General features: G+C 35.2%; 1 protein-coding gene across 1 annotated transcript in view; it reads left to right on the forward strand.

Annotated features, from left to right (window-relative positions):
- The window catches only part of LOC128528537 (pro-neuregulin-3, membrane-bound isoform), a 356,759-nt gene extending 349,913 nt beyond the window's left edge, over nucleotides 1–6,846 (forward strand). The window contains exons 8-9 of the mRNA XM_053501414.1: nucleotides 1,673–1,858; nucleotides 6,121–6,846. Of these exons, the coding sequence (XP_053357389.1) occupies nucleotides 1,673–1,858; nucleotides 6,121–6,649 (715 nt within the window). The 3' untranslated portion in view covers nucleotides 6,650–6,846. The remainder of the gene's footprint in view (nucleotides 1–1,672; nucleotides 1,859–6,120) is intronic.
- Nucleotides 6,847–21,151: the final 14,305 nt, after the last annotated feature.

A 21,151-nucleotide genomic window follows, 5' to 3' on the forward strand; every position in this document is an offset into this window, starting at 1 on the left:
TGACTAGGGAAATTATTAAATTAAGTAGGGTTTACTTGTGAAATTAAATAGACTTTACTAGAAAAAATTAAGTAGACTTTACTAGCAAAAAATATTTGTTACATAAAGAAATGTAAGTAGTAAATACTAAGAATAGTCTTGCTTGAACTACATAATTATCTGATGCAAAAAGTTACCTTAATTTTTTTAAGTAAATCAGGCTGGATATTTTTTTCAGTGTAGATGGTTGTTGCGGTGTTCAAGCTAGTGAAGGTCTGTCCAATTGACTTTGAGGGTGGTTCAGGCTGTGATTTTAGGTGGTTATGCTGAAATCTTAGATGGTCGCTGTTTATTCTTTGGAGGGTTCAGCTTTTTTGGTTTTGTTTGAACAGTTTGCTTGTTACATTGCAAAAGGGAAAAGTTTTTTTTAATTTTCTCAACAGAGAACCTAGAGGGTTACAGTAATTCGCCAGAATTTATCATACACACTGTGTTTGTTGTGACTAACAGCTGAGGTTGTCAGTCAATTATCACACTTCATTTATTGTTGCCCCCTATTGCTTTCACATACTGTAATATCCAAACACGCAGCACTCTGGTTTATTATTGAACAGCACAAAATGTAAAATGTAATCTGTTTGCTGAGTATTATACACTTAAAGTAATGCAGAGGAGAAGAATTGTTTATAGTAATGCTCTGGTTTTTATTTTAGATCTTAGTATTTCAGAATCAGAATTCTTGATTATAATCGGTTAAGAGGTGTTTCTGTGTAGGTGTTCCTAGAAAAGCAGCTCAGACAATAGTGCATCTACTGTACAAATCACACATTAATACAAGAATCTGATCAAGAACTTGCATTGGAGTCATCACTAAAGCATTAACTTTAAGTAAGTTTCGGCATGCAAAAACGTCTTCTGAACAGAAGTGTTTATGCTTAGAGCTTTTATTTTTCGCAGGCCAAGCTTTTGTTTTGTTTTTTAAATGAAGCGGGTACGGGCCGGATGTTCTGCAGTTGTTCCACAACATTAACCGTAACTTTAAATGGATAACAAATTATGATGTGATGTTTTTAATGAGTAAAAAATTCAACTGTTAGTAAATTGGTTGTTGTATAAAATAAAGAAAAACATGCTGTATCACAGTTAAGCTATGCTACACTACGCTTTATCACGTGTCCATGTCGTTCCAATGTTGATTGAACAGCACATCCAGCACATGTATGCTATTTTTGTCCAGTGTTTCTCCGAGTAATTTTAAAGACATTTTCACCATTTTTTAAAACAGATTATCTCCTACATTTGGTTTTAATTAGGGCTGGAACAGAACATCGCACAATTCCAACACCAGGCTTTTATTCAAATAGACAAAATATCAAGAAAAAGCTTTTATTTGTAACATGGAGTGTTTTCATCAGTGGACTTTTTATGTTAAAAGGTTCTTCATATTTTTAGCCATTTCTACAGTGTGTGTCTACTAATCATTAACAACTTCTTGAAAACACCAGGAGGAAAAGAGAGACAAACTCACTGAGGGTAAAACAGATCCCTGATATGTGTTATAGAACTATAACTAGAGCTAAGATGCTATGTATATTAATGTCCACGGTCTGCTTATTAGCGATATCATCTATTTGAAAAATCTTTTCAAAGCAGTTAGTGAGTTATAAATACATGAATTCTGTGCTGTTCACAGGAGCAGCTCAGTCACATGCAACACTGATCAAAAGAACCGGTCAACGCTTCGCCTGTCAGCACGCAGGACTCCACCCATAACCGGAGGAAGACTCAATCCCATTGTAGGCTCCAAGGATTCTGGACCCGCCTACCAGCACCTGCAGGAAACGGAAGGACCTGAGAGGGACGTAACAACGGCAAGAGTGTGAGTGTAAGCCGTCTCATGAAGAATAAGTTGGACTGTCATGAAAACATGGCAAGTCATCAAATTACTCTGTAATATTTAGGGTACATGTGTTTGAAATAGGTGGAGTTCAGACGCATCTGGTTAAGGTGAAGGTCAGATTGTGGTAGGGTTATGGTGGAGGTACAGCGCAGTTGACTAGAGAATGGCATTGAGTATTTAAAGCTTTGATTAAAGGTGGTTTATGATGCAAGTGACATTTCTGATAAAAAAAAAAAAATAATAAATTTAGTATATACTGTAGGTAAACTCAGGGTTTCATTTAGATGGGAGATGGAGGAGGTTAGTTCTGGAGATGAAGGTTCTGCCCAGGGTGAAGTTTAGCCTGAAGATAGAGGTTCTTCTTGAGATGGACTTTATACTTCCACTTACAGTTATACTACACTTACTGTATATGTGGAACTTTTGATAGAGGTTTAATAAAGTTGAATTCCAGTTTAATCCAGAGTTGGAGTTTAGAACATAAATGATGTTTAGTTTGGAGGTGGAGTTTCATTTATAGCTAGATTAAAGTTTTGGTACGGTACATACATATGGGACAGTTAAATTCAGGCTGGACTTCAGTTTAACTAACTAAATTTATACTGTCGGTAAAGGTTCTGCTCTAGGTAGAGTTTAGGCTCAGGTTGAGCTAAAGTGGAGTTTTAGTTTGTTAGTAATGGTATTTAGATTACAGGTGGAATTTGTAATGAATGTGATGTTTGTAACAGAACTGAAGTTCGGTACTGTATATACTGTAAGTGGACTTTAGGCTTAAATTTTAATTTTGCCTGGAGGTAGAATTTAGAATGTAGGTGATGCAAAAAAAATTCTTTAAATTAGCGGTGAAGTTGGCCATGAGGGTGATGTTAAGTATTTACGTGAACGCTGAATTTGGGCTGGAGGTGGATTATCAAATATACTGTAGGTGGAATTTGTGATGGAGCCAGAATGGTGTTGTCTTACCCCATAGCAAATTCCCCTGTTGAATTACCACAAATCAGTGTTTATATGAATCCAGTTTGACTCAAATAAACTTCACACGTGTTAAATCAACTGGGAATTTCACTGTGCATAAGTCTTGTTGTTCCCTGAATGAAAAAGAGTAATGGCTATAGATTTTTCTAGCTAAATTTTAAATCACAAGAAAGTCTACAACAGGTATTCTGTGTTTTATAAAGTGGTTGTATATACTGGTTGTTCTTTATGTTGTTCTTCTCTACAGTATATTGGACTGGTAGTACATGGGTCAGCATGGTTACTTTGTGCCATAGGGTCTGTTTTTATTAAAGCTCTGAAGCGTGACTGGATGAATGTGTTTGGGTATTTATTAGCCTACATGTGCCACTGTGTACAGCAAACTAGATCTTTTTATTGCAGCAGTAATGTAACTGGTTCTCTGTAGTTTACTCTAGGTAATATGCACTCGTCCGTGTACCGCGACGACCGTTTGACCACCGGATCATACACCACTGGTCAAAGCAGTGTGTATGCGCTGACCTATTTCTAGTTCTGGTCCCTGCGAAATCATCAAACCTGCCCGAAAATAACACTCGGCCAAAGAAAAAGCCTGTTTCCATGGAGACAAGCTGGGATGGTGAAGAAAAAACAGAGAGAGAGAGAGAGAGAGAGGAGAAAGAGAGGGAGCGATTTAGACTGTTTTGCATATGGTAAAAAAAAAGAGAGAGAAAAATATGGCCAGTCATGTTCTTTATCTGTCAAAATATCTTGCTGTAATTGACATAAAAAAATTTATCTGGAAAGCAGTTGAGTTCTGTATTCTTATGATAATTGAGTGTGTTAGAAACTTTTTGTATAAGAGAAAAAATATAATTTACTGAATTTATTTAATCACAACATGTGACAAATTAATTTTTTATTATTATTATTAATTTATTTAAGTATTATTATTATTATTATTATTATTATTATTATTATTTTATTAATAATTAATTTTATTTTTATTATTATTATTATCATTATTATTATTATTATTATTATAAATGGTGGAGTAGTGTCTAGCCCTGTTTCTTCTGCACCCCTGGGGTTGAGGGTTCAAATTCCCCCCTCAAATTTAATTGGCATTTTCAAATTGCCTGTAGTGTTTGTGTGTGTGTGTGCATGTATGTGCTTGTCCCCTACAATGCATTGGACTGTTCCTCGTGTAATGACCGGGGTCCCCTGAGATATATTTCCTTTGACCTTACGCTGGATAAAGCAGGATAGAGTATGAGTGAATGATTCAGTATTTACTTGATATTTAACTAGGAAACGGTGTCTACAGTATATAAAATCTAAAGAAAATGTTACATTTTATTTTTTTAATCTTTGAAAATATTTTTGGAATAATTTTACATTATTAGTAGTATTCTTTCATAAGTTTATAATTTGTTACATTTATTTATATTTATTTAAATATAATTTATATTAGTTAAATTACAAGTTAAATAAAAGTTATTAAAATTACATAAAATTTGTAAACAAATTCAAAACAACCAACCCCACTATTTAATTTTGTATGTTATTGAGTTTTGTATTTAAATAAATAAATAAATAAATAAATAAATAAATAAAACAAAACTGGCTAATCTTTATATTAGAGAATGTCTTTACAAAACATTAAACCTATCCTTTGTGATCATCCTCACTACAGTAGTTGCCCTCCTTATTCCACTGCATTATTTAGGATTTACCTAAAACTAAAAGATAAGATTATAGTTACAGTACTGTAATGTACATTGTGAGTCTTTATAACAGACAAGCGCATCACAAGTCCATCTCAGTTGCAGTGCATGTCATATCCTTCACCTTCGAACCCTTTCCTTCCTCAGCAGGTGAGACGGAGAGAGGACATCTGGAGTGACAAGCTGAGTAGGAGATTACTTGTGGTGAATCATTAAAATGAGATGAAACTTTGTTATACAAAGTAGTAAATCATTAAAACGAGATAAAACTTTGTTATACTTCACCAAGGATGACTTTAATCCCTTATCTTTAAGGCAGCTCATTTATTCTCAACCTATAAGATTCTACTCATCCTGCCAGAGTCCTTGAGTCTTTATTGACAAAAAAGGAACAGACTACAAAATATATATTCATTGTTAGGTGAAGTTTGGGTGGTTTAAAAAAAAAAAGAGTATCATTTGATTTTTATTCATTTATTTATTTATTTATTTATTTGGCAGCAAAATATCACATATACAGCTATTTCCCTCTGGCTATCCATCATATAACACCAAGGTTGCTTATAACTCCGCTAATAAAACTCATCGGAAATGGAGGGCTGGATTTTATGACAGAACTCGTCAAAACAGTCTGGGAAAGTCGCCTGGAAGAAAATATCTATATTTAAAGAGTAAATGGACCATGAAAAAGACTAAAAAATGCTAAGCAGGCTTTAGCAAATATAATAGTGTTGTAGAGCTACAATAGTAAGACTGGTATCCAGAGCCAGATATGAAAATATATCAGTAATTTCTGAAATAAAACATTATTTGTAGGGTTTTTGATATTGCACATTAAGCATAAACCATTAATTCACATTTAACAAATGTTTTCGAATAGGTCCATTGTCTTTTCGAGTATCATCCCTTACAGGGTTTGAGCGCCCTTGATGGGAATTTTACATCTTTTTCATGTGAATGAAATACCAGGAGATGGGTCAAATATTAACTGATATGTGTTTTTTTTTTGTTATGGATTATGATTTCATACTGAGAGATCAGAAGCAAATAACACAATAATGCAGACAACTTCTGATGATTTGAGTCGATACTGTTCCAGAACATAGAGTCCGTTTGCCTCAAACCTCTTCTCCTTCCATCAACCATGGAAATGCTGTACATATAAAATCCCTGCAGATCAATTTGCGAGAACATCTCAAGGAGACACAACAAGCTCCGAGTCATGTTTTGTCATTTAGCTCTGAAAGAATGCAAATTTCTGGGCGTCTTATGGGTACTGAACAAATGTCATAATTATGCACTAGAAGCCAAGTGGTCTCTCGAGCGTTTGTTCATTCTGGAAAAGCCTCATCACTCAGTTTGTCACATTCGAGAGGGTGTTTACCTTTGTTGATGCAACATTGAAGGTAGTAATTTAGTCCCTCGGATTTCAACTCTTTCATTTACACCCCTGAATGATTCACTGTTTCGCGATTGATGGATGTGCATCGTTTTGTCTTCCCACATTACAATCTATTATTAATACCCTTTCCATTCTTTTGATTTTCTTTGTCTCTGTAGGAATATGATAAAGCCTGATTACACCCCGCACCGGAATATTTTCCAAGGTATGGCACTGTCTCAACCGTGCATGACCCCTAGGAACCTTTGCTCCAGCCCGCCAGGAAAGAGATCCCTTGCGCCGTATCGGATCCCAATCATCCCTTCCGTCCACTCTCATCAAGACGAGACCTCGTGTATGCAGACGACTTCTGCAGATGCAATAGCCCAGAGAGAACCACCACGTCAAGGGGGTACAGGGGTTAGAGCAGACAACCCATTAGCCAACGCTGTCTGTGACCGAGCAGGTGAAAAGTGGAAGGAAGGCACCCGTGTACCAGAGGAGGCTCGAGGAAAGCTCAAAGTTAACACCAACTTAAAGCAGGATGACGATGACGTTTTTCCCAATCCTCACCCAGCGAAAGAGACAGTTTGTATTCTTCTTGCGAATGGAACTGGATATGGAGGCCCGGCTCCTAGTGGACCAACAGAAACTCAGTTATTGAATCCCAGAGACATGCACAAGGACTCCGCCCAGCTCAGACAATGAGGAGTTCCACATATGTCTTGTATGTTGAGAACTTGGCTGCAGTGTTATGTCAAAATCAGTGAATGGAAGCCTATGGGATAGTAACACTCTGAAGGCTTGACATAGTATTTCTTTTTTTTTTTTTTCTTTTTTTAACAGAGTGACAGTCTATAAACTCAACGAAGAAAACAAAAGATAAATTATTTATATGCATTTATTAAAATGAGGACCTTCTACTTAGGAAAAAAAAAAAAAAGAAAAACCAAATAGTCTGTCATCTCTATGGTGTTTTTAATTGTATAAAAATATATAGATATCTATATATAAATGGCTATAAATATATCTGAATGAAAATAGTGGTGACACAGTGAATACAAATGACAAAAAGGAAAATTGGAATAAAAGAATGGTTTGGGGACATTTTGTAACACCACTCACGCCATCACCACCACCACCACCACCAATGCATTGTGCAAGTCTTGGTCCATTTTGTTTAATGCATTCTCCCAAACGTTTAAAAAGTTAACCGTGTTCACGAGGGCTGCAGCTGAAACGACTTAGGTTTAGCGTTCCTAAGCTTCCCTGCCAAGGAACATCTCATTCCGGCTTGGAAATGGTGCACCACTTTTCAAACATGGACACGATTTACAAAGAAACCGAACTATGGGACTTAAGACAGTGAGGAACTAAGCGTTTGAACACTGCCCCAAGACTTCAAGACTTCACTCAGTTAATGAAAGTGTATCCTGTCCAAGTTATTTTTTGTACTTTGGTGTTTCTCTCCTTTTTTTTTTTTTTTTTTTTTTTTAAGTTCTTCTCCCTTGTCAGATTGGCTTTTGGTATAGATAAGAACAGCTCAGCTCAAGTCCTTTTCCCCACCTCATACAGCTGGAGCTCAGACTTTCAGCAAAGGAATGAAGATCCAACCCACGAACCAGGAGCTTATGTGTTTTTTCTTTTTTTTTCTGATTTTTTTTTTCTTTCTGTGAATTATCCGCTGCTTTCTTGGGAAAGGGTAAAAAAAAAAAAAGGGAGTGGTGAAAAAAAAGAAAACTACTAATGAAGATGTCTGTGTGAAACTTTCAGATTGGGATGAATGCTTTCTGTTTGAATTTACAACCAAATGTGGGGGAAAAAAATAACAATGAATCTTTTGGTGAAAATATTCCTCTGTCTGTTATTATTTCATTTGGTATGGTTCTTTTTACATGCATGCTCACACCATGGTGTACACCTCCTGGGTTCTGGTTGTTTTGGACTCACACTTGAAATAAGTTGCATATACAGTAAATTTTCTGCACTTTACACAATGGTGAAGGGAAAAAAAGAGAAGAAAGGGAATGGTGAGAGAATTCACTTCATCCTAACACTGCACAGCGTGTTTCCATAATGTAATGCTTCCAGACACTACATGCACTCACATACAGCAGGTAAATTAAAAAGACGACAAAATGGAAAAAAAAAACAAAAAAAAAACAGTTCCTGACTAGCAGGAAAACAGGAAAGAAGGGATATTTAGCTGTAAGCAATGTCTTCTTTTCATATCTGTTTACAGCTTGGATTGCAAAAGCAAGAGTCAACAGTGCCTGTAGACAACCTGGGCTTGTGTTTCTTATTCATGCTTTTATGTATTTTTAAAATGATTTAGTTTGTAGTTGTTGTGCACCATAGTCACAGGTTGAGGGTTCGATTCCTGCCTCAAGTCCGTGTGCATGGAGTTTACAGTACATGTTCTTCACGTGCATGGTGGGTATATTCTGGGTACTCTTCTTTCCTTTCACCATCCAAAGACATGCGGAGTAAGCTAATTGGCATTTCCAAATTAAGGGAAAGGATTTGGCACCTTATCCAGGAGGTACCCCACCCAGTGCCCTGAGTACCCCTGGTATACCGTAGGCTCCAGGGCTCCTGCGACCCTTTTCAGGATAAGTGGTATAGAGAATAAATAATTTTGTTTTTGTTTATTTATTTATTGAATAGTATTAAAATTGAACCCAGCAATACAATATTGAAATCTTTACAAATAAGTGACTTTCTCCACTACTGCAGGGTACCTCTGAAAAACAGGAAAGAAAGTAAAAAAAGAGAAAGAATGGAAAAAAAGGGAGGAGGGAAAAAGAATGGACTCAGGGGAAGCAGGGGGAGATGACTGACTGGGTGAAAATAAGAAAATATAAAGGGAAAGAATGAAGAAACAAATAGAAGGGAAAGAGTAAAATGAAGTGAGAAAGGAAAAGGAGAGGACATTAAGGGTAAAATTTCTAAAAAGGAAGAACAAATAAAAAAATGTTAAAAGAAAACAGGAAAATTAAAGGCTAAAGATCGAACATATGAGATCAGGAAGGAAACTGTTTAAAAAACCAAACCATAAAAGAAAAAAAAAATCGAATCTAAATTTTGATATAAGTAATTGCCTAAATACTGCACATAACCTGTGAAAGAAGGAAACCAGGAAGGAAAAGATGGAAATGAAGATAAAAGAATGGATGGGAGGATGATGCAAGAAAGAAATATGTGATTGAAAAGGCAAAGATGGAAAAATGATGGGAAAAAACAAATCATGAGAGAAGGATGGTTAATGAAGAAGAGGTAAAAAAAAAATGCAGGAAAATAAAGAAGAAAGTGATCAGAAAAATAAAAATACACAATCATTAATTTAGAAGAGGCTGCAAGAAAGAACAGATATTTGTGAAAAGGAAATAACAAATAAAGGGGAAAAGGTAAAAGGAAAAATATAGGAAATTAATGGGGGGAATAGAAGAAAGAAGGCAAAATAAGACTGCAGAAAGAATGACGGAATGAAAGAGAAATGAATGTTGATTAAAGAACGAAGCCAAGGAAGTGAAGAAAAGGCAAAATATTATTAATACTGTATAATATAATTTTCTTAAAATCTAAGTTTTCAGGAATATGGAAAAGCTATTTTCTTAAATTTTTTAAATCTAAATAAATCTAAAATGTACTGACACATGCTCATTTTCCCTGTGTGTATCTACTGTGGGTTTCCTCTGGGTTTCTCAGTGTCCTCCGTCATACCACATGAAAATGCATCACTTGTTTTTTAAATAAATTGCTTCTACTGTATATGTGTGTGTGTGTGTGTGTGTGTGTGTGTGTGTGTGTGTGTGTGTGTGTGTGTGTGTTTTCTTCCCTTCTGCTCAGTGTTCCTTGGATTGACTCCAGCTCCACTGCCAGCCTGGCCAGGAGAAAACACAAGATAAATGAAAGTATAAAAGGTAAAGAAACAAGGTCGAAAATGTCCTGCAGATTCACAGCTGCTCTGGATATTTATTTATTTATTTATTTATTTATTTACTTATTTTTTTTATTATTATTTTAAAGATTGTAGAAGTCACAGATTTGTCTATTGTTTAATTTTGCATTATCTGTAAAATGACATATACAGTATCAATTAATAAATACATAAATAAACAAGCCAAAAAAGTTACATAATAATAATAATAATAATAATAATAATAAGCAAGCAACTTAAAGACAAATGTGTAAAATGTCATTACATAACCTTGATTTGTAAATGGTGTGTTTGATCACGTAATAGATTCAAGTGACATCTGTGACAGATTTTATCTTGTATTATTATTATTATTATTATTATTAAATTCTTCTAGCTCACTGAAGCACTGGATAATAACTAGGCTTACATTTAATTTTTGTTCTGGAAGCATTGCATGTTCTTTCTTCCTCGTTCCAAACTTTTGGGGTTTCAAGTAAAACTAAGTGTTAAGGATTCAGTCCTGTGAGGAGAGAAAGAGAAACAAACAGTGGATTCATCCTGGTCCCTTCTTCAGTTCATCCTGTGTCACACTGTTACCAGTAGAGGGCAGTATTTTATCATTAACTGAAGTCTCACAGCAGATCTGGGTTCGAGCTTGTTTGTGTGTATGTGTGTACTGTATGTGAGTATACTTTGTGTGTGTGTGTGTGTGTGTGTGTGTGTGTGTGTACTCTGGTAGTGTAAATATAGTACATACTGTATATACTAGCTAAATTTGTTTTATGATAAATTTAAAGTTTTTATTTTTATTTCTTATTGATATGGTATACAGTAGCACCAAAATTAAATAAAAGTGCTCTCAAACCAGAGTAGAAGTCTAATACATTTTAATTGCTGAGAAATACAAACTCATCTGGAAAACACACCATGCCTCATTTCTGATCAGATTTTTACACCATTAAATTCCCTGTTACAGAAATATCATTTTGGATTTTTGAGTCAGTAAAATTAGTGTATTTCCAGCTGATATTTTCCAAAATTAAATAAAAGCCTTAAGTCTTTTAGGACTTAAAGACATCTTTAGAGCTGACGATTATTAAACAGTGGTTCAAAACTGTTTGGGAGTCTGTGAGAAGACACATTTTCTATTATGATAGAGAGATTATGTGTTATAGTGCAGTGTTCACTAGTACAGTCCTTCATGATTAATCATATCATCTACAATCTATTTATGGGTCGGGTGGTTTTCCCAGATTTTCTCCCTCATTTAGTTGTGTCGAATTCCCACCCATTATTAGGACATTCCCCCATCAAGGCTACTACTACCCTTTAGGAAGGGGCGAAAACAATCATGTGTTTCCTCTGAGCCATGTGATATGTACCAACCAACCGCTTTTTTTTAAACTGCTTGCAATGCACTATACAGTAGCGCATTATTTGCTAGCATAGTATCTCAGGATTGATCCCATTGTCCACATTTTTGTTTAATTTAAGCAATTTCCCTCTGAGATTAATAAAGTTCTTTGAATCTTGAATCCTAAATTCAGATGTGGTGTTTTGTTTTTTTGTTTTTTTCAGAAAGAAAAGATAATTATTGAATTTTAAATTCAAGCTAATTTAATTTGTACTGCAGTGAAACCCTGGATTACAAGCATAATTCATTCCGGAAGCAGGCTCATATTCCAAAACACTCGTAAATCAAAGCAAATCTTCCCATAAGAAATAATAGAAAAATTATTTTATTCGTTCCACAGTTTGTGTGAGAGTGAATCACCTCGCCTGGAGGCCCGGGTTCGATTCCCAGCCAGTGCCCAAACCCCAGCCACTGGATGCAGTGCCGGTCCCAAGCCCGGATAAAATGGGAGGGTTGCTGTGGCGACCCCTTGCTGGAAGCAGCCTAAAGACCAGCAACAACATGTACCTTAAACAAAATTCACTTAAAGATAATTAAGGGGAAATAAAGAAGGGAAATAAATAAAGAAGAATAAATAAATAAGTGAGAAAAAAACGGAAAGTCTTCTAGAAAATCTGGCAGGACGCCAAACAGTCTTCCACATGCTCCCTCACACTCAGCACATGCGCAGAGAGAGGGAGAGGGAGAGAGATAGAGAAAGTGTTGGATGTTGATTATACCAGTAAGAGATGAGCACTAAAACCCAGCAGGGAAGACGATTACCCGCAGCCCAAGAGAGAGAGAAAACTGTTGGCTCAGTTGTGATCACTTGACGCTCGGCGTCAAATCAAGAAGCGCATGCATTATACTCAGTGCTCATAAACCAAGACAATGCCCGGTTTTTAAGTCAAAATGTATTTAAAATCTTTGCTCGTCCTGCAGAACACTCACAAACTCTGTTACTCATAATCCGAGGTTTTACTGTATAGTGCTTTTAACAAAAAACATTGTCAAAAAGCATTCATACTGAGCAACTTCCCCGTCACCTCTACTGCAGGGAGCAAGTGATCTGACTGTAGAACAAAATTTAAATGTAAGCCTATTTCTTATCCAGTGCTTCAGTGAGCTAGAAGAATTTTCTAATAATAATAATAATAATACAAAAAAATCTGTCACAGATGTCACTTGGATCCTGTGTCTTGCTGTGTTCAGCAAGACACAATGTTTTATCTGTTTATTTTTTATTCAGTTTTTATTCTTCTTTTAAGAGCTTCCTCATTCCTAATAGTTTAAAATCCTTATCGTGCTATTAGTTTACTTATTACCACATTCAGGTTTACAGTAAATGAAAGAAATTTCCCTTATCTCTTTATATAATCCGCTGCTACCCTACTGCACTTATCTTAGTGGTGCATTATCACAGTACGCCAGAGCCGTAGTTCCTGCTGCCTGACTTTAACACCAGCCTCCCAGGAACTCCTACAGTATAATCTCCCAAACCTTGTTTAAATGTGCTCCTGTAATGTGCAAGTGTTGTTGGTGTATGATTGTGTGTACAGTTCTCACAGACAGATGCGTCTCCTCTGCAAGTTGCTGATGTCTGTGATCTGTCGATTTTCAAGGATCAGACATTCCACTCACTAAGTGTTTACAGTAACGACTTCACTGAACAGAAATTTCGTCAGAAAAAAAGTCCTCGTTTGACTTGAACATCCTTTGTATATACATTTAACACTTAAAACAAAAGATGATTATGAGGATTTTTGTCTATAGGCTTGAAAGCCTTCCATTCTTACTCCTGATCTATATTTATAGTGCTACGTATGTCTCTATACTGTACATTATATAGTCATTTAATGATATACAGTACTAATGCTGTACTAACTTTATTGCATTTTTATGTATCATATGTTATAAGTAATTATCTACAGTAGTAATGTCTGTTTACCTGCTTACGCTTTATCACTGTTTGCAAATCAGCTTTTTGAAATCTGTTACAATTAATTGTAGTTAAAGGTCAATGATTCCAGATTCGTTAACGATTTATGATGTTTATAAAATCACTAACCTTTGGGTTGGATCATTGAAACTATGCTAATTCGCTTTATTATTATTTTATTTTACTGAATAGACTGTACATGTGATTAATGGCAGAAAGAAACAGGACAATTGTATAAAAGGAAACAAAGAAATCCTTTTAAAGATAATCACCACAGATCATTTGTGGCGTTTTGTTTTCGTCTGAGTGCTCGTTATTATTTTCAGCTGAAAGTGATGGCTGCGTTTTAAGTGCGATCGTTTAGCCTTGTGTCAATTAATTAACTGAAATGAATTGCAATTTGAGAACTGAAGAATGCAAATGATGGATCAGAGGTGTGAGAAATTATTTGATTCTCTGTACGAGTCTGTTCATCGCCTTTCTGCAGTAATTTAGATAAAAAAGACGGCTATTATCGCCTGTCAAAAATGTGTTTCGCTACGTAATTTGGAAAAATGATGATGGATGGTAGAATGTTGCTGGCCCCCTTTTAAAGTCCACACACTATTTATTTATTTTTTTCCATTACTGTTTTATTAGACTCTTTTAGGGTGTATTTACATTTGTACATACAGGGTGCTGACATTTTTTGGGGGGATGTACCCAAACTTCACAAACACTTAAACTAAATGGCACATGAACATGAAACAAGGACACAATGTAGGGAAATTATGCTAATATACACTTTGTTAAGTACACTTCAGAAGGCTAAATCACTCTTTTAGGGTGTACTTACATTTGTAGTTCAGTTCTCTTGGTTTGGACCAAAGCATACAATTCTACATTCATTTTCCTAGTATAAAGTCATAATGTATATATATTTAAAAAAAAAAAAGCAGATGATTATTCCATGTGTTCTAGATTTTGATTTCTCAAAGTTGCCATGGTTTCATGCTAGGTGTTAAACTTGATGATGCTTGACCTTTTATGACCTTGACCATATTGGGGTCATCCTCATCAAATACAGTACTCACAATACTAATCTCACCTGAATGCCATACAGTGATAAGGAACAGGCTATGACCTTCTACATTGCCATTTAAGTATACTTGCTGATGCTCAAAATTGTTCTCATTGCTGTTTTATTTGGCGGTCTTCTTTATGTTAGTGGCCTCTTACCCCATTAAATACATCTTCAGAAGATATAATGTCAGCTTTGAGCATGAAAAGTCTATCCTTTAAAACAGGATTGGGTTTGTTTACATGTGCAACATTTTTGTATAGCTGTCAAATATCTTTACAAAAATCTCTTTGGAGTTGTAAGAACTTTTAACCCTCCAGCCAAGCTTCCAGGAACCCATGTGGGTGTTTATATGAGTGAGATGAACGAGAACCGAAAATATAGAAATTGCGATGATTTGTTTGTATGACTTTAGGAAAAGACTCCCTTTGGGGAACATTTTTAGGGACATCTTTATGCAGAATGATGTAAGAGAAAGTCACAACAATTTGTGGTTGTTTTGAACAATTTCAAAAGATGTGAGGTGAAGGATATTTCAAAGCTTAAAGCTGCATTAATGCTTTTTGGGAGGGTTGAGTTAGTTGACATGCACCAGATTTGCAAGAGTTGTAACTCAAATCTCTTTTATAAATCATTTAATTAAAGTCAATAAATCAAAGCCTGACTCAATAGGTACATTTAACTACTGTTAACCTCAGATAAGGTTTTTTTTTTTTTTATCTTGGACCTGAAGACAGATCTTGACAAAAAGGTTTTGCAGAAATAAACCATACTGTACTACAAGGAATTGTTCAGCAGAGATTCAGGATGTAAATTAAATATTAACCAGAGTCTATTTAACTTTTCAGGTTATCTACACTAGAGGTAAGAAGAAGCAAGAAGAAGAATTGAATTCTAGTTCCTTGGATTTTTTGTCAAAACCACTGTCCATGGGTAACACACTTTTATTTAGATGTTTGTAAAGGCTTACCCTAAACCTGGTTATAGTGATGTCTCTCTAACATCAGTTTATTAAAACATTCATCTTTTTGGTTTTAATAAGAGGTGTTTTTGAGTTTTGGAAGCTCTAGTGGCCTTTAAAAAAAAACTCACAGCAAATGAGATTTTTTCAGATTTTTTTTTAACCTAACCTATATTTGTCTATTTTGAAACCCAGATTCACCAGGAAAACTGTTATTGTAATTTTCAATTTAGTCGTGAAGAATAGATCCCCAGGCCTTCTGAAGAACTTTTTCTTTACTCATTTTAACTACATTTTTGTCTCGTCCATAACTTAAGCATGAACCAGTAAGAAGCAGGTACAGATGATGACAGATGGTCAGGGCGATGATTATTATACTGGTGATGATGAATGGTTGGAACAGACGAGGTGGGGAATGAGTTTGCTGCTGATAATGCAACAAATAATTTTTAAATTCAAATTTAAATCTTTAGGTGCTTTATAGCCTGTTACAGTAAAAACATTTGTTCCCAGTTCTTTTGTGTAATCTACATAGTTTAGGTTTAATGTGAAGAAATGTTTGCATACATATTTATTAAAACAATTATTCACCCTTCATATAATTTATAGGTTGGTGTGTCAAGTAGTTCTCAGATAGGTTTGACTGAAACAATGGTCAATTCCCCAGTTGAGGGGAAAAAATAACTTCTAACTAATTAACTAATTTATTTACTTATTGTATCACCAATAATAAGTTTCTAAATTGTACCATCTGTTTTAGTTGTTATATTTATATTGGTAACTCCTATATCTTACTTATGACGTATTGTTGTTGACACCCCCAACTCTGGGAGCTACTGTAGGACTCGTAGAAAAATCCCGGGTTGTAATGACAACATTGAGGTGATGGGATTAAACATTGCATTGTTACAGATAAGTAAAGAAATATCCAAACTGTGAAAAATTACACATTACGCTTTGATGTCTTGTGACTATGGAAAAATAATAAAAGAAAAACACAAATCCAGAAGAAAAAAAAAAGAAACATTTGTTACAGGTAAACTCTCAAAGTGTGGGGGAAATGTCGCTAAATAAAAAATCCCATAAAATCTCTTGTAAATATTTGTCCCACATGGCCATACTGTAAATTTCCCCTAACATGCAATTTATTCTAAACTATTGAACCATATACAAAACATGATCTTTCCAGATGCTGCCACCATTAGAGACGTTGGAAATGAGATAAGACTTAAATGAGATGAGATAAGATAAAATTCCAATCATGAACACATTTACATTATAGTAGTCTGCGTTTCCAGTTTAATTATTCGAAAGGAACCAGGCCCCCTGTAACATGAAATAAAAAAAAGAAGAAACCAGGTCTCTTTGCCATTTCCCACACATGGAACATTCTCATTCTCGGCCACACGCCACGTGAGTGACAAATAATAAGGATTGCATGCATGTTTTGTTTTTTTCAGCACTGGAAAATGATTCAACACTGATGAATAAGGAACTCTTGTAAAGGCTGTTTTTTTTATTTTTTATTTTACAGAATCAGGATCATGTGCAGGAATTTCTAGTATTTGCTTATACAGAAACACACCCTGTGCTTACACAGTGTGTGTGGGATGATGCGTTCAGCTTTTTGTTTATACAACTCGGGCAAATCTAAAATCTGGAAAAGCATTGAACTATACTTAAACAGTATTGCAAGAACATGGTGATATTCAACATAATGGCACAACCGCAAGGGTGTTACTGCTTCTGTGCAACAGTTACTGTATATAAACAAGACATTAATACTGAAAAACCGACAGCTCAAGCACAATGTGGCACATTGAATCAGTTCCTATTCTACTGTAAGTTATGTTCGAGCAGCTGTAAACAAGTTTTCCCTTAGAGGCACTGCTTTATTCTCTGATTTAAAATTGTATAAATTACAGAGACACTACTACTGTAAAAACCACAAACATTTTCTTTAGAGAAAAACTTTACTTTTGACTGATACATTTTGCTGACACTTGAGGCTACTCAGATAAAAATCACATTTTTAGAAAACGATGATCTCAATGATCACATTGTCCATTTCCTGTACATAGTGTCTGCAAATGATGCCATATGAGAATAAGTTAATGAATGTAATGCATTAATGTATAGACCTATTATAGTACACAAGGTGCATAAGGTGCTGACCATCTAGCAGAGATATTCACACACATTCTCAACCTCCCTCTATCCATACATGCATTACCTGCTTGACTCAAACCCACCACCATCATGCATATCCTGAAAGATGATTTGTTCAAATTATTTCAAAATGCTTTGAATGACTGGTGCTCACTCATATCAAACACACTGACCGAGCTGATCTAAACCAGCACCAGGCAAGCAGACCACCTGGGTATTTTATTCTACTAATCCTGGTCTACTAATTAAAAAAAAACACCACTCCTATGTAAGGATAGTTGTTGTTGACTACAGCTCAGTGTTTAATACCAGCAACCCACCAAACATGCTGCTCAACAAACTCCACTTACACTCGCTATATTGAACCAGATACTAGTTTGTCTCATCCTCCACCTCAGACCATCAGACTAGCCAAGTAGACATCCTCCACCCTCAGGGATGTATGCTGAGCCCCTTTTTTGCCCTTATTTGCCTTATTTAACCTTTTCACAGGTCAAAACCTATTGGTACATTTGCACTCACCTGGCTCATATCAGGAAGGAGATTCAGAAAATGACACCACGGTGCATGAACAGTAACCTGGACTTGGATACTACCAAGGTGACCACACACACCCACAGAGGCTGAGGGGAGAGTCTCTATCCTCAGGATCATATTACTCACCATCGCAAAAAATCTCTCTTATAGTGACAAAACCTCAGCACCAACAACAACTAATTTATTTTCAGATGGGGCTGGTCAACTTTAACAGCTGTACCACAGATAGCATCCTAGCAAACTGTAGCCTGATACAGCAGATGCACCACAGTTGAATAAAAAGTGTTGTGAAAACAGCACACTGGGTATCGTTGGCATGGAGCTGCCATCACAAGAACATCTTCACAGCACTCCCACTGTGAGGACGGCTAAGAATGTTATAAAAGATGTTACACACCCGGGACACCACCTGTTTAAACTGCAACCATCAGGCAGGTGCTTCAGAACAAGCTGCACATGCACAAATAGACAAATGGAGAACAGTTTCTTCCCCAAACGCCGTGGCACTATTGAACTCTCGTCAGCCTGACAACACTGATGTGCTGCTAGCATTGGAGTATGTGTGCAATATTTATTTCTTTATGTGCAATGTTAACTTATATTTTAAACAGTTATTATGAGCAATATTTTTACAATGCCCTGCAAAAGTATACATACCCTTTGAACTTTTAAATACGTTGTTACATTAGTACCATAAACCACAAATGGCTTCCTTCTTGCCCTCCTTTAAAAGCCCAGATTTGTGGAGTGCATGAATAATAATTGTCCTGTGGACAGATTCTCCCAGCTGAGCTGTGGATCTCTGCAGCTCCTCCGGAGTTACCCTGGGTCTCTTGGCTGCTTCTCTGTTTAATGCTCTCCTTGCCCGGCCTGTCAGTTTAGGTGATGGATGGTGGATTAAACGTGAGACGTTTAAAGCTTGGAATATTTTTTTCTTATAACATAACCCTGCTTTAAACCTCTCCACAACTCTATCCCTGACCTATCTGGTGTGTTCCTTCGGTTTCATGATGCGGTTTGTTCACAAAACAGCTGTATTTCTACTGAGATTAAATTACACACAGGTTTACTAATTAGGTGACTTTTGAAGGCAATTGGTTCCACTGGATTTTAGTTAGGGGTATTAGAGTAAAGGGGGCAGAATACAAATGCACACCACACTTTTTTAGGTTTTCATTAAAAAAAAAATTATTTACTTTACAATTGTGTGCCACGTCTTAGTGTATCACACAAAATCACAATAAAATATGTATAAAAAAGGATGTGGTTGTAACGTGACAAAATGTGGAAAAGTTCAAGGGGTATGAATACTTTTGCAAGGCCCTATAAATCAACCATGCAAGTCATTTTCATCCTCATTACTTGAAATTTATCTTTTACCATATTTGTTATATTGTTTGTATTTTGTAGTCATATGGCTCAGGTTGTATGCTTTTTTGTACCAATCTTTAACATTTCTTTTTTTTTTTTTTTTTATAAATACATTATGTGTAGTACTGAAATATAAATCGCACCACTGAAGGAGGCCAAAACTGTGAGAAAACAAAACAAAGTGAGAGTCGAGCATTTCTTGCTGAACTAAACAAATACTGTACGTCCAGGCTTAGGGTTGAGCTGGTCGTCCAACTGAGCCAAGTCAACTGAATCAGTCCTTCTTCTTCTTCCTCTTTGTTTATGCAGTCAGATTGCATGCAGTAATAATGTCATGTCGTCACAAACCATTGATTCAGTCTAGCCTGAAGGTTTGTCTCCACTTGTTAAAATAAATAAATAAATAAATAAATAAATAAATGAGGCAGCAGTTTAAGCATACAGTAACTCTATATTTACTGTTGCAGAAGTTGGACTGAGATTCCTGCCCTAAGAAAGTGATACTGTATCTAGGCAAGTCAAAATATCTAACATCAACTCAAATGTATCTAAAAGTTCTTTATTTAATATTAAAATTATATATGTTTATTAAGCTTCTTTCTAGTTAAATGTTACTATTTTTTTATGCTGACAAATTTGCTTCTTTTGAGATTTTTTTTTAACTACCAATTTTTTTTTTAATATTCTATTTGCTATAATCTTATATTAAGACTATTAAAAAAATACTAGATTCAAGATGTTTTAACTTAAGATATGTTTTGCAGCAAGGGGGAATGACTCAAGAAAAAAAATAATCTTTAAGAGTGTATCAATAGGTATAAGTAACTAGGTAATAAAGTCCATATTTTTAATATAGATTTATTGAAAGAAATTGTACATGTAAAAAAATAGGCATAAAATGTCTTGTTCTATTGTCAGATAATTAACTTCTTTTGAAGAACTGTTTAAAAAATGTGCAGTGGTACCTCGGCATCTTCCTACCTCAGAGATCCTAAGGCGGAATTTTGTATTGTGAAACACATTTTCCCATATTTACATATAAAAACAATCAACACATTAAGAAAAGTCATGTTAATGAAGAAAATATGAAATTAATAGACATAAAACCACACTTAACCTTAATTTCCGATTTCGACTGTTTTGGTATCCTAGAATGCTCTGCTACGGCAATAACCTAACTAACGAAACAAACAAACAAACAAACAAACAAACAAACAAATAAATAAATAACAAAGTTGAGTGATAGCATAAAATTCAGTGATTCTGATTTATTGAAACAACACAAAATAATAAATAAAAAAACACAAAAATGACAACTTTTTGAAATAGACAAGTCCTAAAATATTCTCAAAAAAAAAAAAATCTAAACTGACTTACTGAATATTCCACATTTTTCCAACATGACAATATCTAATCTAATCTTCTGTACACTGAAACACCTTTTGTAAGAACATGTAGTTTATAACACCTGCTGTTTTAAGTATTTTCACAGCAAACTATTTATAATTTCATGTGTGGCATTGTGCCATAATCACAACACTAATGTCTGTCATGCCAAGGTCTTTTTATCCCCTAATGAACAAGAACCGCCAGAATGCTGGTTATTCAACTTTCCCTTAAACACAGACAAGTTAGCTCCTGTAATCACTTGCTCCTCTGTCCTGGAGCATTTCCCCATGATCAATATCAATATGTCGTATTTGCTTGAGCCTCGTTCTATAAATGCAAAACATACATCATATTCAAATAAAATAAACTAACACCTTCTAAATAATATAAATTAGGAATTTAACAGAACTGTAAATAAATAATAAAATTTGCTTGATTTTTAGAGCTGCTGCTTAATAAAAGCACTAAA

This window comes from Clarias gariepinus, chromosome 8 (assembly GCF_024256425.1).
Source record: "Clarias gariepinus isolate MV-2021 ecotype Netherlands chromosome 8, CGAR_prim_01v2, whole genome shotgun sequence".
NCBI classification, from domain to species: Eukaryota; Metazoa; Chordata; class Actinopteri; order Siluriformes; family Clariidae; genus Clarias; species Clarias gariepinus.